We start from the raw sequence: 19,632 nt of genomic DNA on the forward strand, positions 1-19,632 counted from the left end.
TAGTGTCCAACATCCGTGACGGAAAAGCATCACAAGAAGAAGAAATTTTGTAATGTTCAATACTTACGTATATCCACGTAACCATTCGAAATTATCCATCAAACTCCATGCTGTGAAACCGAAAACATTTACTCCATCATCCATTGCATCTAGCACAGCGCTCAAGTGTTGCTAAAAGAATAATTATATATAAAAACACTCTCACTTACTGGAGTTACTGAATTACCTGGTAATAGTCAACCCTCATATCATCTTCTAGAGAGGTACCGTCTTCCGATATACCATTTTCCGTTATTATTATTGGGATATCGCCATATGTGTTCTTGATCCAGTTCAATAATTTTCTTAGTCCCCATGGAACTACCTGAATTTTGAATAAATATGACCTATGCTATTAATCAATTGATTATTTTAACTTAGTTAAATAGATCATTAATAATATCAAGAAGAGCACAACAAACATACGTAGAGTTAAAAACGCGAACGAAAAGGCTAGGTCTGCATGGAAATTAACACGGAAAAGAACAAAAATAATGATACAGACGAGAAGAAATATAGTCCCACAAAATATTATACATGAAGGTGACATTGATACAGCTGGAAAGTTTACGTACTTGGTAGTAGAAATATATGCGACGGATCAGAAGATGGAGAAATACGGAAGAGAATGACTCAGGCATAGGCATACAGAGCTTATTTTGCCCTCTCCCATATATTTCGCCCTAAAAGTGTCCACCGAACTACAAAGATGATAATCTATAAAACTTTAGTTTAACAATAGCATGGTTTGGCAGTGAGGCATGGGTTCTGGAAGAAACGTCCAAAAACCAACTCAACACATTCGAAAGGAAAGTATTGAGGAGAATACTAGGATCTGTGAGGGAAAACGGAATCTTCAGAATTCGATACAACAACGAACTTTATCAACTTTATATAACCCCTGTCAGATTGCATTAGAATACAAATATTGCAACGGGCCGGACATGTGATAAGAATGAAAGAGGATAGTCTACCGAAAAGAGCACTGACCGCTAGAATGCAGTAGTCTAAGAGCTAGTGAACCCTCCGACTAACGGTCGTCCTGTAAGGCTAAAAATTTTTCTAGTGATAATTCATAGCACACCAAGGCTAAAAACCATGACCTGGCAGGCCTCAGCGGTGCACGTGTATCTACCAGGTGAATCAAAAAGTGCAAATTTCGGGGGTAAAATAAACTTTCTCCTGTAAGGTTTAAATTTAAGTATGTGTTTGAGTAAGTCATTTAGAAGAAATGTGTACAATGACAGGCGATTCTGAAGAGCATAAGACCTTACCAGGCGAGGGGAAAGATTGTGGGTTTTTCCTAAAATTATTCTTTTTGAATCGAACAAATTTTTTTTAGGTTTTTTGAATAATTTCAAACAGAAAACGTCTTTTGTGATTTTTCTCTTAAGTTAATAGTTTTTGTTATATGAGCGATTGAAAATTTTGAAAATGAGAAATCGGCCATTTTTAACCCTAAATCGGACATTTATCTAAAAATTTGAATGTTGCCAAGGTACATAGATATTCTTTAAACATTGATTGATGAAATCCCGAAGAGTTTTTTGCAATAAAATATCGAAAACCCCTTTGTTTTTTTAATTGCTAATCAAGCGTGTGCGACACTGTAGTATAAGTGAGGACGTTTGAGTTGGCATAAATTCATTATCTCGAGAATGGGCAAATTTCAAGAGAAATCCTCAGACAGGTCGATTTTTATTTTTGAATTAGGACTTTTTGGCATATATATAATACTAGTGACGTCATCCATCTGGGCGTGATGACGTAATCGATGATTTTTTTTAAATAAGAGTAGGGGTTGTGTGATAGCTCATTTGAAAGGTTATTTAATTCTCTATTCAGTAATATAAACATTAACATAATTATTTATACAGGGTGTACAAAAAAAAATTTTCTTCTATTTGTCAAATTTAATCAAAGTTAATTTAATAAAAATTTTTTTTTTGTACACCCTGTATAAATAATTACGTTAATGTTTATATTAGTGAATAGAAAATTCAATAACCTTTCAAATGAGCTATCACACAACCGCTACTCTCATTTAAAAAAATCATCGATTACGTCATCACGCTCAGATGGATGACGTCACTAGTATTATATATATGCCAAAAAGTCCTAATTTAAAAATAGAAATCGACCTGTCTGAGGATTTCTCTTGAAATTTGCCCATTCTCGAGATAATGAATTTATGCAAACTCAAACGTCCTCACTTATACTACAGTGTCGCACCTGCTTGATTAGCAATTAAAAAAACAAAGGGGTTTTCGATATTTTATTGCAAAAAACTCTTCGGGATTTCATCAATCAATGTTTAAAGAATATCTACGTATCTTAGCAACATTCAAATTTTTAGATAAATTTCCGATTTAGGGTTAAAAATGGCCGATTTCGCAATTTTCAAAATTTTCAATCGCTCATATAACAAAAACTATTAACTTAAGAGAAAAATCACAAAAGACCTTTTCTGTTTGGAATGATTCAAAAAACCTAAAAAAAATTTGTTCGATGCAAAAATAATAATTTTAGGAAAAACCCCTAATCTTTCCCCTCGCCTGGCAAGGTCTTATGCTCTTCAGAATCGCATGTCATTGTACACATTTCTGCTGAATGACTTACTCAAACACATACTTAAATTTAAACCTTACAGGAGAAAGTTTATTTTACCCCCTAAATTTGCACTTTTCGATTCACCTGGTAGATACACGTGCACCAGTGAGGCCTGCCAGGTCATGGTTTTTAGCCTTGGTGTGCTATGAATTATCACTAGAAAAATTTCTAGCCTTACAGGACGACCGTTAGTCGGAGGGGTTCACTAGCTCTTAGACTACAGGGAAAGAGACCGGCTGGAAAGCCAAGAAAGCGCTGGGAAGATACAGTAAACAGCGATCCACAAGCACTTTCACGAGTCCTTGTATGGAGAAGAGCAGTGTAGTGCCGTAGAAAAAATGAAGAAGATTGCGACATTGCGATCTCAAAAAAGGAAGTATAGCTCTCTGATTGCAACATTACAAGAAAAGGAAACGATGAAATGGATCAATAAATGATTTTGGCAAATACTGTAAGAAACTTTTCGACAAAATATAGAATAACTGAAGGAATAACTCATTTTGTTATTGTTTCAGTTTTCACTGCGTATTAAAGTATGAATTTTAATACTGAACCATACAATTCAATAAAACTAAAGAATAAGCGAGTATTACATATGTATGAGAGTATTACAATACTGTTATTCAAAGAAGAAGACAAAAAAACTACAGTCCTAGCTCATTACTCTCACAAATGTACAAACTCTTTATTAGAATAATTATAACCAACAGACTAACAAATAAAATGGACAGTTATCAGCCAGTTGAACAAGCAGGTTTCAGAAAAGGGTTTAGTACCATAGATCATCTTCTCACTATGAAAATATTGATAGAGAAGGCAAACGAATACAACCTAGATGTTTAGCTTTTATAGACTATGAAAAAGCGTTCGCTAGCGTCGAGATTTGGGCGATAGAAAAAGCTCTAAACAGCAGAATACACTCCAGGTACAGGCAACTCTTATAACTATAAAACGGCAACTATCACAGTCAAATGTGAAAATAAAACAAATAAAACTAACCCCATAGCAATCCGTAGAGGCGTGAGGCTTTGGCCACACGGGCGATTTTTTACGGCGCGATAATTTACGGCGCCCATTGGTTTGACTACCTCCTTCACCAATTTTAGATGAAATCATTTCATCTAAGGTAGGTATGAAAGAGTAGGTAATTATTTCATCTATAATTGGTGGAGGAGGTAGTCAAACCAATGGGCGCCGTAAATTATCGCGCCGTAAATTATCGCGCCGTAAATTTTCGCGCCGTAAAAAATCGCCCGTGTGGCCAAAGCCTAAGACAAGAAGATATCTTATTAGAGAAAAATGGTTAAATTTTCAGTACATATTTACCGATGGGTCAAAAGACGCAAATGGAACGGGCTGTGCAGTATTCCACGAAAATAAAAATTACCATCATCAATATAGCCTACCTATTGAATGCTCAATATACACAGCAGAAATGATAGCAGTAATGTTTGCTGTTCAGTATGTACTACTGAATCCAACTAGCAATTATGTTATATTTACTGACAGTAAAAGCGTGGTGGACAGATTGAGTAACATTCAAACAGTCAAACGCATAAACCACATTGAATTGAATATTCTTAAAACTCTGTTTGAAATTATACAATTAGGAGTAAATGTAACAATTGCTTGGATTAAGGGTCATTCGGGAATAAAAGGCAATGAAATAGTTGACAATTTTGCTAAATCAGCTTATATAATCGGAGAAAAAATAAACAAAAATTTAATTCCAGCTTCAGATATTAATACTTTTAGCAGACAAAAACTTAAAAATAATTGGCAATTCCATTACAGAGAATGTACTACTGGCTCAAATTTTGCTCATTGTAACCCTAGGATATTCTCAAAAAGATGGTTTTACACAGAATATAACAGACATTTTATGAAGACCATTAATCGGTTGAGAGCCAATCATGCTCTTACGCCATCTTACATGCATAGAATCGGCTTGGCAGATACTCCCAATTGTACTTGTGCCAAAATCGGAGATCTAACACATGTCGTATTAGAATGTCATTTAAACATGAATAACATAAACGACCTTTATAAGGAATTAAATGATTTAAAATGTTTTTTCCCAATAAACCTAAATACTTTATAGGTCTGGATCCCGCGTATGAAAAAAAAGTTGATTAATAGCAAGCTGAAAATTTGTTTATAGCTTAAGGGTATCTAGTCGGACAAACTTTGATATATGGGAACACTGGAACAGGGGAAGTTTTAATTGTGGAACAGGTTAAAAATTTGGAACGGTCAGACCACGAAAACGGCACATGTATTTTGTCCGACAGAACAGACTTAAACTCTCTGAACATAGATTAAACTCGCATGCAAAAATCAGACTGCTATTTATCACCAAATTGACGTTTTAATGAGTGGAACATGTAGAATATGTCAAATGACAGGAATTATGACAGGTGATAAATAGCAGTCCGATTTTTGCATGAGAGTTTAATCTCTGTTCGGAGAGTTTAAGTCTGTTCTGTCGGACAAAATAAATGTGCCGTTTTCGTGGTGTGACCGTTCCAAATTTTTAACCTGTTTCACAATTAAAACTGACCCTGTTCCAGTGTTCCCATATATCAAAGTTTATCCGACTAAACACCCTTAAGCTATTAACAAATTTTCAGCTTGCTATTAATCAACTTTTTTTTCATACGCGGGATTCAGACCTATTAATATTTACAAATGATATGGAAATTCTTTATCTCATTTATAAACATGTTAAATTATGTAAATACAAGTTGTAAACGTAATATGTAATAAATAGGCATAATTTGTTAATGTGGTTTGAAAAAATAAAAAAAAATAATATTAAAAAAAACACAAAATAAAATAATATCAAAAAAAATAATAAACAAAAAAAAAGAAAAAAAAGGCACAAATATAAAAAAGAATAAAAAAAAAAAGAAATAAAAAAAAGTGTTTCGCAGAAATTAAAATATATATTAAAAAAAACACAGTAAAATAATTAAAAAAAAACAAAATAAAAAAAAAGCTACACAATGTACAAATGTATCTATAAAAATAAAATTGTAGAATGTACTTATGTTATAAGAAATTTATGACTATGAATCTGCAATCAATCAGAAACAAGTCTGGCTAATTGGCTCTGCCAAAGCCATTTTTCAACAAAAAAAAAGAAGATATCCCCAAAACTCTTCTCCTTAGCTCTGGAAAACTTCTTTAAAGAACTGGAATGGGACGACATGGGTATCAACATAAACGAAAAGAAACTCAGTCACCTTAGATATTGCGATGATGTTCTTCCTATTACAATCAACCAAGAAGATCTAGTCACAATGCTGACTCAACTACTACTACTAGATTTGGGGAAGGCCTGTGTCCAACGTTGGATATAAATGGGCTAAAGAAGAAAAAATAATAAGCGTTATTTTGTATGTGAACGAACATAATTGATTTATGACTTAGGTAAAAAAATAATTTAAATAAAAAAATTACCCTTAACCATGATGAGGCCGATTTAGGCCATTCGTCTTTTTGGTACGTATCAACTTCCGAATCTGCGTCGTAAGAAACAACGTCTATCTGTTTATCAGCAGCATTTCGTGCCATTCTTGTGGTATAATAGTTCAGCCCCAAATAGTCAAGAGTACCTTTCAAGTACTGGATTTCGTCTTGAGTGAATTCTGGAAGACGCGACTGGCTGAAGCCTTGAAGTAAGCTTCTCCTTGCGATTGCTTTCTTCATTTGCTCTGGATAATCGCCTATTGTTAAAGGTCTTACATACAATCCATGCTGAAACGTATGTTGTTAATTAACTACACATTAATCAATCTCTAGGTTAATATGAAACAGGATTAGGTTTGTTTTGACTTTCTGATGATCAGTTCAAAACCTATATACTACAATTATTTATAGTAGATAATTTTTATCTACTTTTTAAGAAAATAAAAGTTATCTACGTACATTAAACTGTTGTGCTCGTTCTGCAGCAACTACATCGTCAGCAATATTTGTGTCTGGCTCAAACCAAGCTGTATCTACAGTAATTCCAACCTTTCCTAAAATCGAAATTATATAAAATATATATTTTATATGCCTAATGCATCCAAACTGAAGAATCGTTTAGTGACAACTTCTTGAAAAAGGAAGAAGAAGGGCAAATAAGGCATGGTGGTAAATAACCATACCACCAATAAACAACCAGATACAGATATGATACGGGCAGTTTTTTTCAAAAACGAGTCTAATCTTTGAGAATAATCTTTGTTGAGTGCGAATATGGATGGAAGAACTAAAACAGAAAATAGAACAATTTGGCCTGAACATAAACTTTCAAAAAAACAAAATACATGACCAATTTAGTTCCAAGTGATGTTATGAGAGTACGTGGGCACTAAGTACATCAGGTTTTTAGCTATATCTATTTAGGACATGAAATTAGAATAGGAAAAGACAATCAAACTTGTGAGGTCCTGCGTCGTATAAGCTTGGGATGGGCAGCATTTCACAAGTTGCGACATATTCTAAAAGGAACGCTACAGATTTGCTTGAATAAAAATTTACAACCAGTGCATACTGCTGGTAATAACATATGGTTCCGAAACCATAGCTTTGACTAAACATTCTGCAAACAAATTGAAAATAGTCCAAAGAAAAATCGAAAGCGCAATGCTGAGATATGGTACCAAATAGGATAGTAAGGGAAAGGACCAAAGTGACAGATGTCAAAAAAAATTGCACAAGCCAAATGGAGAAGGGCTGGACGTGTAGTACGTTTAAATGATAATAGATGGACCAAAAGACTCATAGAATGAAGACCTATAGAAGATAAAATATACCGACGTAGACCACCAAACAGATGGATGGATGACTTGCGAAAACAGTGGAAAAAATAATATGGAGGAGACCTATATCCAACAGTGGATGCAAGAGGTTGAGGAATGATAATAATGATAATGATGAGCACGAATATAGTAACTGCGCGGCTTACCAGTTAACATTTGTTAACAGCAGAAATGTGATCAAAAGGTGTATAATACACAATTGCTGCATGTGCCCTTGCATCATTAATATTCTGGGACCTTATCATATAATTGTGATATGTGACACTATCACATTTTTCCACTAGGACTTGTAAACTGGTGGGCGTCAACAATTGTGTTTGAAAGTGTGTGTTTGAGTATATTTGTAAACATATTTTACTGAAAAACTGCGAAGATGTCTAGCTGAGGCCATGTTTTAGTTGAGGTTGCATTTAGACTTAGACAATCAACAGTTTATATAGTCGACCCAGCACAAAGATAAAGGCAACTGATAATATTGATACAATAGTGGTTATTTCCATCTTACCTTTTTGTGTACTACGAAACTGCTCGTCATACAAACGCCACGCTTTAGCGTGAGCCTTAAGAAGATTATGGGCACAAAGGTATTCCCCAATACCAGGTGAATCAACGAGAGGTGCCTTTTGTTTGTTACCGTAGCCTTCGTTGCATATTTGTTTCGGTTCGTTGAATGTCAACCAATAAGTAACATCATCACCGAAATTTTCAAAGGCTACTTTGGCGAAATCTACAAATCTATCAACTATTAGCTCGTTGGTCCATCCACCCAAGTTTTCCAATGGTTGGGGTGTATCCCAATGGAATATAGTTACTAATGGTTCAATGTTGTTGGCTCTAAGTTCCTTGATGAGGTTTTTGTAATAAGCGATTCCAAGGGGGTTGACCTTATTGTTGAAACCTGAAAAATTTAATAATTATAATAAATACGTCCATGAAAGTTCGATAATACTCCGAATATATCGTTAAAAAACATTTCTAAACCATTTTTATACCATTTTGAAACACTATTTTTCTTTAAAAATTTAGAAAATAAAAGAAAAACATAAAGCAGAAAAAAACAAAAAACAAAAAGTATAAGTATAACAAGTTAGAAAAAGAAACTGGAAATAAAATATTATGGAAATATATTTTACATTAACACAAACCCTGATTCCCTTGATAAACGGAAAAATCTTGAACAAGATAAGACTCGCAGACGACACCGCTATTTTTACAGACAGTCTAGCTAGAAGGACTGAAACGGTTAGTAAATAGATTACGTCAAGTCAGTATAAAATATGGACTACAAATGAACGTTAAGAAAATCAAGTTCATGATTATTTCTAAGCAACATACTGTAGGAAGTCTTAGATATCAAGGGAAAACACGTAAAAAGAGTGAATAACTACAAATATCTGGGAACCTGGGTAAATGAAAACAATGACCAAGGTAGAGAAATCAGGACACGCATTAAAATTGCAAGATAAGCATTTATAAACATGAAAAAACTGTTTGTTAATCGAGACTTTTCTCTGGAGCTGAGGATAAGAGCCTTAAGATGCGACGTGTTCCCGACATTGTTGTATGGAATGGAAAGCTGGACACTAAAAGTGGATAATATAAAGAAATTGTAATCATTTGAGATGTGGTGCTACAGGAGGATTTTGAAAATATCATGAATCCAACGAGTTACAATAAATGCAGAAGTGTTAAGGAAGCTGCAAAAGGATTGCGAGGTCATAAAAAACATCGAAACAAGAAAGCTGGCATATGTAGGCTACATTACAAAAGGTGCGGAATATGAGATATTAAGGCTCATAATGCAAGGTAAAATAAAGGGTAAAACATCCATAAGAAGGCGAATAATTTCCTGGCTGAGAAACTGAAGAGAGTGATATAGTTGCAGCCCAGTAGATTTTTTCAGAGTAGCCGTCAATAAGGTGCGGATAACTGTGATGATAGCCAACCTTCGATAGAAGAAGGAACTACAAGAAAAAGAAGAAACCATGATTATTGATCTGTGAACACAAAAATAGTCTCGTCAATTGGCTTTGCAAAGACCAAAAACTACAATAAAAAAGAAGCGATATGACTCATCGTTACATATCCGACAGATTTAATTATCATCTTTGATTTAAAATATTGTACTGTAGTAGCTCACCTGTGGGTAGAATCCTGGACCAGGATAATGAAAATCTGTAATGGGTGACTCCCAAATGCTTCAGCATCGCCACATCTTCTTTATATTTGTGATAAGAGTCGCAAGCTACATCTCCGGTTGAGTTATCCACAATTGGTGATGGCACTCTGTGAGATACTTCATCCCAAGTATTTTCTCCTTTACCATCTTCGTTCCATCCACCTTCTACTTGGTAAGAAGCAGTTGCTGTACCAAACATAAAATCTTTGGGGAATTTGGAAACATTGATTGTTGTTGCCAAACTGGAATCATAAAAATTTTTGTAGAAAATATAGAAAACCATAAATAAATAAAACGGTGTCATGACAACTTAAATCATTTTGTGAGATTGTGAAACTACAACATTTTTAAAAAATTGAAAAGAAATCCTTTGTAAAAGGTATAAAATTTTTTTATTAAAAATCCCTTAAAAGGGCTACATCACAACAAAACGTTTTCGATTTTTATAAAAAATCATCATCGGTGTTCGATCTAAAAATAAGTATAACCGATTTAATGAATATAAAGTTAGTATTTAAATTTTGACAAAGGTTAGAGCAAGTTGGTTATACTTACAAACTGGATGCTCGCTGAGCCACAAAAGAAAATATCTGGGTAAAAACCCTTTACATAAAATATAGATGCCTTAAAAGTGTATACTTCAATAAAAAGGCCTGTGATGGTCACATGGCAAACAGGATAATGCCCTAAGGTAAAGTATACAGGTTTCCCAACATGTGGGATCCAAATTGAGTTGATCACATTTCAATGACTTAATGGCAACTGAATGCGAAATGAGTGATGTTTCTGAAAGGTGTCAAAAGACAGATGGACAACGTGATGTGGAATTTACCCTGTATTACGACAGCCAACTAATTGTTAGATGAACGTGGAGTATGAAATGATTTTTATAATGTAATCATTTCATACTCCACGTTCATCTTACATATTCAAGGTACTTACTTAAGTGTAATTATAGCTACAACTTTGTTGATGTTTGTTATTACTATGTTAATTTTCATTAAATATTTTACTAACAATTAGTTGGCTGTCGTAATACAGGGTAAATTCCACGTCACGTTGTCCATCTGTCTTTTGACACCTTTCAGAAACATCACTCATTTCGCATTCAGTTGCCATTAAGTCATTGAAATGTGATCAACTCAATTTGGATCCCACGTGTTAGGAAACCTGTATACTTTACCTTAGGGCATTATCCTGTTTGCCGTGTGACCATCACAGGCCTTTTTATTGAAGTATGCACTTTTAAGGCATCTATATTTTATGTAAAGGGTTTTTACCCAGATATTTTCTTTTGTGGCTCAGCTAGCATCCAGTTTGTAAGTATAACCAACTTGCTCTAACCTTTGTCAAAATTTAAATACTAACTTTATATTCATTAAATCGGTTATACTTATTTTTAGATCGAACACTGATGATGATTTTTTATAAAAATCGAAAACGTTTTGTTGTGATGTAGCCCTTTTAAGGGATTTTTAATAAAAAATTTTTATACCTTTTACAAAGGATTTCTTTCCAATTTTGTGATTGATGGTATACAGCCAACTACAGGAAAACTTTTTCTTTTCCTTGTGGATTTTACAACATTTTTCTTTCCCTGACTGCACGTTTTTCTAGAATACTGAATGGCAAATTATGCAAAAATAAGAAGATTGCTGTGGGCCTGCGCAAGTCATCTTATAAGACTGGATAATAACAGAACACCTAGTCTAATGCTTAGTGGAACTATGGTGGAAAAACGTCGGTCAGTAGGAAGATCAAGGAAGAGGTAAATACTGGGTATTTTTGGAAAGCAATATGTCATTGTCAAAAATAATGATACAGACGAGAAAAAAATATAGTCCCACAAAACGTTATATACATGAAGATAACATTGAAACGGTGGAAAACTTTACAAACCTGGTAGTAGAAATATATGCCGACGGATCAGAAGATGGAGAAATACGAAAGAGAATAACGCAGGCAAACAGAGTTTATTTTGCCCTCTCCCATATATTTCGGTCTAAAAGTGACCACCGAAATACAAAGATGAGAATCTATAAAACCTTAATTTTCAAATTAATCTGCCGATTTTTTCTTTCTACCGAAAAATCAAAATTATTAGAAAATTTTTTTAGCGGATATATTTGGCAACAGAGTTTAGTCAATTTTCAAGAATTCTTGAATTGCTTTTACTAGCTTGTGACACAAATTGCGAACCAGCAGATACGGATTTACCGATATCAATTTTATGACCAGTCCTTTGTCCTTTTATGTTATGATTTTGGGAGTAAAATGTATCTACCTGAATCTTAATAGTTAATACTGAAGGATTGTGGCTTATTTTGATATAGAAGATAATTCCAAACTAAAAATAGTATTTATATTAAAATCTTAAAGCAGGAGAAATTTATTTTGCACCTTTTTAACTTAAAGTATTTCGACATAACTAAAGAATATTAAAAATTTTTCTCGTTCTCAATTGCTTCAATATCCGACATTGTTTTGTTTTTAAACGATTATAAAGTGTAAGAAATCATGTTTTTGCCTATAAAACATTCCTTGTAGATTTTAGAGAAAAATTTTTCAAATAAATATTCTAGATCTTAATAGTTTTTAATTTAAAATACATTAACAATTGGAGATAATTGCAAAAAACCCTTATTTTTGAAGTAATTTATAAATGTTAATAACTATTATTTATTATAACAAATTTTTTAATTTGTTTAAACAATTATACAGCTTTCAAGTAAGAATATTTGTATTTTGAACGTTAATAGGTACACGTGTGGTAAATTTTTTTAAAAAGTCTACCACAGGAAAAATATGCAGTTTTATTTTATTATAAATAAATTAATTCCTTATAACAAAACTAAACATCCTTGATATTTAGTATTGCGTTAGTTAGACGGCTCTGCTCGAGTTACTTTGGATTGAAAAAGAAAAAAATTGCTCTGTAATACCTAGAAAGCCGAGAAAATACATTTTTTTAATGTATACCGATTTTGAACTTTGAATGATTTTTATGATGAACGTAGTTTATTTTTGAATACTCGTACCATAGTATCATTTTTTGCAATGTGATAGCAAAAGAAGCAAAAAATGAAATCTACCGAAATTTGACGATTTCTACCGAAGAAAAGAAGTAGTCTCCCGAAATTTGGTCCAAGACCTGTGGCAACACTGCTCAAATATTATATTTTCCAGATTTAGCCATACGACTCAGACTTACTCTAAGGATAAAATACACTATATAATCCCAGATACCTACGGTATCAAAATGATTGATAGACAATTCACGACTATTAATCTCACTGGTCGTTCTTTACCATAAAGATTAACCTTTCTACCATCAATGGGTAGGTACGCATGGATTCTCTAGTAAAATACAAATGTATATATCTTTATTGTATCGCAAATTTGAAACTAGACTTTTCATGAGATAAGGTTTATACCCAGTGTAATGTATTTGCATTTTAAAATATCATTTTTGTTATTCTTTGAATTGAGAAAAATATTTTCGTTGTTTATAGTTCCACCGGTACCCAAACACATTCGCCTGCAGATTATTTTTCAGAGAATGGTGTTTTATTAGATTTTTTGGCTTCTTTCAGTTCTTGGAAGCGGTTGTCGTGTAATTTAGTGTTGTACTGATGGCTTAAAGTTTAGAGTTAACAGAAAAAAAAATAAATAATAAAAAAATACTTACAGACTAAATACAATAGGGGGGTCCATGGACCCGTTGAGTCCCCCCCCCCGTATCCGCGCGTGAATAGCATGCCATGGCAGTGAAGAATGGGTCCTGAAAGAGACATCCAAAAACAAACGCGACACATTCGAAAGGAAAGTACTGAGGATAATATGTACTAGGACCTTTAAGGGAAAACAGAATCTTCAGAATTCGATACAACAACGAGCTTTATCAACTTTATAAGGAAACACGTCAGACTTAATTAGAATGCAAAGATTGCAATGGGCTGGATATGTGATAAGAATGGGAGAGGATAAGCTACCAAAAAGAGCATTGAACGCTAGAATGCAGGAAAAGAGATGGGTTGGAAAGCCAAGAAAGCGCTGGGAAGACACCAGTAAACAGCGACGCACAAGCACTTTTAGGAGTCCGTGTATGGAGAAGAGCAGCCACAGACAAACAAAGGTGGAGGCAAAGAATAAAGGAGGCCAAGGCCTAATTTAGGCTATAGTGTCGTAGAAGAAGACGAAGAATATGTCATGGTCAAAGAGAAATACATTCTAGGTTTGGATAGAAGACTTCTCGATAAGGATTGTACATATCAAAGTGATTTGAACTTACCTAGTTGACAACACAATGCATAGAAGCCACACTTCCTTAGTGATCATTACGGCAGCGAAAAATATTAAACAGTAAAGAAATTACTCTTTATACCTAGTTGATATGTAAAACGTGATGACAGTTATTATCAGAACGTTTATCTTATTATTTGCATTCATTAAACGTCGTCAAGAGCATTAAGTATCTGTTGTTTTTGATTTGGAGGATGAGATCTCGATAATAATTTTTTTGCGATATAATTTTTTGGAATAAGTATCAATCGTATTATACATACCATAGTACCATATAGAATTAAATGATCCTTGTAAACACTTAATTAAGTTAGGGGCACTTTGTTTCTACAGGTTATGGATTTCTTTATATTTTTCGTCTTTTTTCGAATTTCTAATATTCGGGTTCTCCATGTTTTACACTCGTTCTTTAATCTCTTTTTTTAGTTTTTGAGACACGTTTGGTATTAAGTTAATTTTTAATTAATTTTTTTGTTAATTAAGTAAAGCACATTAATTGGGATAAATGTCACTGAATGTTTGTACACAAAGACTTGAATTTTATATGTATTTAAAAATAATCTGTCGAATATCACAAGACTTGATAATTTTCTTGCATCGTATTCTTACATGTATTCAAAAGGATATAAAATAGTTATGGTAGGGGAGCCCAAGCGGGGATTTTTGCAGTTACTCGAGCGCGTCAGATTAGCATATAGGGAGAAACCTGGTACCCTGCAGATGTACCTCTACCATAGATTGGCTCTTAACACAGGGGAGTTCGTTAAGGGGGGCCCGAAAAAAAAAATCTATTCTTAAAAAAACTCGAAATTGTCAGATTAAGATAAGGTAAGTTAAGTACATGCAAAAGAGTGTATATTTCAAAAATCTGACGATTTGAGCCGGGCGTAAGGAAATGGGTGAGTCCTAAAGATTCACAAGAAAAAAGCGAATATTTCGCGAAATGAATGACAGATCTAAAAACTAAAAAATATGTGCTCAATATTTTTTAAAAATCTATCTAATGATATCAAACACGACTTCCCACGGAGAGGGGTGGGGGGTAAATTTAATATTTTAAATACGAATCCCGCGATATTTCGCGAAATGAACATCAGATCAAAAAACTGTAAAATACACTTATTCAATATTTTTGAAAAATCTATCGAATGGCACCAAACACGACCCCCATAGATGTCGGGTGGGGGGTTACTTTAAAATCTTAAATAGGAGCCCTCATTTTTTATTGCAGATTTGGATTCCTTACGAAAAAATAAGTAACTTTTATTCGAAACATTTTTTAGAACTATGGATAGATGGCGTTATAATCGGAAAAAACGATTGTTGGAAATGGAAAATTAAATTAAAAAATGGCAAGCGCCCACTAAAATGGAAAACTGTACTTAACTTTTTTTGGTTTTAGGACCTACTCTTCACAACCCAATAGGTCCCCAAAGCGCTCGAGTGACTGCACATTTAGCATACTTTGCTCCCCTACCATTACTGAAATTAATAACAATTCTCACTGTTTAAAAATAAACTTAATATAAAGAATTAATTAAGATAAAATGTAAAATAATACTCTATAAGTAGGTATATCTTATAATTTTTCCGTACAACAGGAATATAAAATATTATTCCTACAAAAGATAATTATTGCAATTCAATAATTGAAATGCTAGACCTGGATCCCGCGTACCAAAAAAAAGTTGATTAATAGCAAGCTGAAAATTTGTTAATAGCTTAACGGTGTCTAGTCGGACACACTTTGATGTATGATAACACTGGAACAGGTGAAGTTTTAATTGTGGAACAGTTTAAAAATGTGGAAAATCAGATTACGAAAACGAGTCATTTATTTTGTCGGACTGAACTTCCAATTGATTTGTTACCATTTCATTAAACTCTCATGCAAAAATCAGACTGGTGTTTATCACCAACTGAGCATGGAACACGAAGAACATGTTAAATGACAGGAATCATGTTGGTTAGTAATAACAGTCTGATTTTTGCATGAGAGTTTAATGAAAGGGTAACAAATCAATTGGATATTCCCCTTTCCCTGTTCCAGTACATCAAAGTTTGTCCGAATAGACACCGTTAAGCTATTAACAAATTTTCAGCTTGCGATTAATCAACTTTTTTTGGTACGCGGGATCCAGGTCTATGCGCGTAATTTTTTGCGAGCTCATAAATCAGTAAACGATATGTAGTCACCAAGTAAATAATTTTATTCAAATATAATTATTTCTTAAGCCGTGAAGATGGGGAGGTTTTCTTGCGAAGAGCGAAGAGTTTGTAGCTGAACAATCTAAATGAGCGTATTTTAAGAGTTTATTCTTAGAATTTATACGCTATACTAGGCCAGGGTAAAAGACACAAATATACTCTGTTCGTGACACTTCAACAGCCAGGGTACTGAAACGTTTTTTAGACAGGTAATACCTATAAGAACAAATTGTAACTATTTGCTGCATAGGATCTGGCGGCCATTTTTATTTATAAACAATTGAAGCTATTAACGCAAGAAGGTGTTAACTTACATTTTTGAAAATTTGATCTTATCAAATGCAAAAAGGTGTTAACATCCATTTCTATTAAGTAGTAAAGCTTTTTGTCAAAAGATGGCATTAATAGCCCTAAAAATGTATATAAAAAAGGAGTTAATATCCCATTATTAAAGGACCTGAAGTGCATAAAGATGTTAACTCTCGACGTATCTGCAAGAAGGTGTCAACAGAGCAGTTAACACCTTTTTTCAGAATATGCAGAAGAAAATCTGTCTATTTTTGCGCGGTAAATCAAGCATTAGTTATTTATCTGGTGTTATTACATGCCGTTGTGTTTGTTTTCGGTGCAATTATTTTGTTGTGAGAGATGAGAAATGAAAAAAAGAACAACAAGGCTGCTGGAAAATCATATATAAACTCTAAAGGTCAGGTGCAGCCAGCTAAAAAGTCAAGTGTAGGGTAAGCTGTTGTAAAAAGAAAAATGTCGACTAAAATGTGATTCACGTTTTACGGATGAAGATAGAAGCTTACTATTTAACCACTACTAAGACAAAATGACGAGAAAAATCTGTACTTGTTTAGTTCGATGAAACCAACTGGAGTAAAGAGGAACACTTTACATGCTGTCCGCACAAATTCTTACGAATATTTTTTTTTAATAAATGGAGAATCTCGGAAGGTTTTTAAAGACGCAGTTTTATCTATGCTTGACATTGGTCGAAAAAAATTTGATTTAATTTGAAATCAAATAACAGCTGGTAAATCAACTGAAAAAAAGGACGAAAGAGCAAATCACAATCGACCAAAAGCAATACCAGCAGAAGCCAAAATTATTGTTCATGAACATGTATTAAGTCTTTCCCAGCAGAAATGTCCCACTATTCCCGTAATAAGAACCCTTCTCGGCTGTATTTATCACCCACCTTATCAATAAATAAGATGTTCGAGTTATACGAAACGTACTGTGTCAAGAGGAAACTGGAGAATGTTGTGTCAAAAGGAAAATATTTGTTAAAGATTTTAACTTGGGATTTGGTATTCTCCGATCGGGTACTTGTAAAGTCTGCGACTCTGGTAAAGCAACAGATGAACATTCTGAGAAATTTAAGAAAGCCTTTGAAGAACAAAAAACAGATAGGGAGTTGGCTAAAACTGATAATAGTATATATAATAATATATACATTACTTTTGACATGCAAAAAACTCTTCCATTACCTAAAATGTCCACTAGATTGCTTTTTATTTAAGGCAGGTATGGCTCTATAACTTAGGAGTGCACGTTATTAACAAAAACCAGCCAAATGGCAGGGGGTATTTTCATCTTTGGACAGAATACTAGGGAGGTCGTGGACCTGAGGAAGTTGGAAGTTGCCTGCTAGCATTCTTAACCGCTCTGAAACCACAGCAAAAACATCTTGTAGCCTGGAGTGACTCAGCAGGTGGTCAAAACAAAAACTGGTTTATTGTATGTTTTTGGCATTACTTGATAAAACAAGGTGTTTTTAATGCAATAGAACATAAATTCCCTGAAGTGGGCCATACATTTATGGATTCCGAGCGGGATTTTGCGGCTGTCGAAAAAAAAGTAAGAAAGCATCAGAATATTTACACAGTGGATGAGTACGTAAACACCATGGTACAATGCAGGAAAAAACTCGTTTTCATATTATTAGAAAGGAAGATAAGTTTGTGGATGTTAAACCATTATCTAATAAATTGAAACTAATAAATAAAAAAAGCTGACAATGGTGAAAAAATATCATTTAAAGATGTAACGTGGATAAAAATTACGGAATTTGGTAAAACAAAGTAGAGATATTCTCTAAATGATGATGAAAAATTGAAAGAAGTTTCCATTCTAAAAGGTAAAGGAACTGCAATGCCCTAATCAACTTCAAGTACAGGTGAAATATTATTTGCCAGTGGATCAAAAGTAGGCCAATAGCATCTAAAAAATATGAAAATATTCAACAGCAAATGTCATACATTCCAGAAAACTTCCGGGCTTTTTACCACGGCCTCAGAAAAGAAGACGATAATTAAATGTTTTTTTATTAACTATAATTTACACAAATTTTGTAGTTTTTTTAACAATAAACTTTTTTGAACTCCTATTTATGTGTTATTTGATTCTCAAATGTAAAAATATGTTTGTAAAAAAGGTGTTAACTTAAATTTTTTCGTAATTTTTATAAAAACTCTCTTAGTTTTATTGATTTATAGGACTATATGTATCCTCAAAAATTGTAGTTTCATTTACTTAACACTTGCTTTTGTAAAATGCAAATTGAATTATTAGCAAAAAAGTTCTAGTCAATAAACTTTGATATTAATTTTCTCACATTATGTAATTTGCTGGTTAACACCTTCTTACATTAATAGCTTCAATTTAGTGTCAAAAAACCGCCATTTTTTTCTTTTTTTTCAAATCAATGGAGAACATTAAGACTTATGGTTTTCAGACTAAGTTTTCACTCTAATGGCATATAAAATAACATAATGCTATTCTACATCCCACCAGAATGAAAAATACAGTCTTTTTGCTAGCAGTTGACGCTAGGGCATGTATGCCATTTCGTTCCTTGCAATCCGTGACTGCACGCCGGGGTTTATTTTGGTTAGATCAGAGAGAGCAGCATATGTGCCTCCTGATGAGAGACTAATAAGTTTCGAAACCGGTAGAGGTGCTTGCTGCACTCTCTGATTGGACTAGAATATGGTTCGGCTGTATTTTCGTTTTGCAACGAAATTGAAAATGGTTATTCATTTTTGACTTATGGTTTTCTTAGTACAAACATCTTCAATAGAATGGAAAAAGCTTTAAAACGGCTTATCGCAAAATTTTATATACTCATTTATTGTTAATATTATTGCGAAAAAAGGTCGAAATTGCAAAAAAAAATAATGTTACAATAACTATTGTAAAAATAAGTGTACAGCTTTGAAATTTTTGTCAAATGAGGGTTCTTTAGTGTTTAATATAATGTGATAAAAAATTTCGAAGCAATTCATTGAATTGTATAAATTTTATTCAAATTGTTTATCCCAGAGAGCTTTTTTTCAACATAAGTCAGAAAAAATGATTTTAGAACCATTCTACAGGTGTCAAATGATAGAACACGAGTTAAAATTTCAAATGGATTTAAAAAAAAAGTAAATAAAAAATGCATTTATTAGTAATAAATAATTATGCAAAACTATC

General features: G+C 33.3%; 2 protein-coding genes across 3 annotated transcripts in view; one reads left to right on the forward strand and one right to left on the reverse strand.

Moving 5' to 3' along the window:
* Positions 1 to 14,099, reverse strand: part of LOC126888413 (myrosinase 1-like) — a 63,462-nt gene extending 49,363 nt beyond the window's left edge. The window contains exons 1-7 of one of the 2 annotated variants that reach the window (XM_050656661.1): positions 13,931 to 14,098; positions 9,601 to 9,881; positions 7,966 to 8,358; positions 6,580 to 6,674; positions 6,112 to 6,408; positions 227 to 364; positions 68 to 171 (exon numbers count right to left, since the gene is read on the reverse strand). In XM_050656661.1, coding sequence (XP_050512618.1) covers positions 68 to 171; positions 227 to 364; positions 6,112 to 6,408; positions 6,580 to 6,674; positions 7,966 to 8,358; positions 9,601 to 9,881; positions 13,931 to 13,977 — 1,355 coding nt within the window. In that variant the 5' untranslated portion in view covers positions 13,978 to 14,098. Of the gene's footprint in view, positions 1 to 67; positions 172 to 226; positions 365 to 6,111; positions 6,409 to 6,579; positions 6,675 to 7,965; positions 8,359 to 9,600; positions 9,882 to 13,930 lie in introns of both variants that reach the window. The other variant, XM_050656662.1, reaches the window with a different exon arrangement.
* LOC126888405 (neurobeachin) overlaps positions 1 to 19,632 on the forward strand; it is a 2,163,879-nt gene that overhangs the window by 814,545 nt on the left and 1,329,702 nt on the right. The window lies entirely within an intron of this gene.

Source organism: Diabrotica virgifera, chromosome 7 (assembly GCF_917563875.1).
Source record: "Diabrotica virgifera virgifera chromosome 7, PGI_DIABVI_V3a".
NCBI classification, from domain to species: domain Eukaryota; kingdom Metazoa; phylum Arthropoda; class Insecta; order Coleoptera; family Chrysomelidae; genus Diabrotica; species Diabrotica virgifera.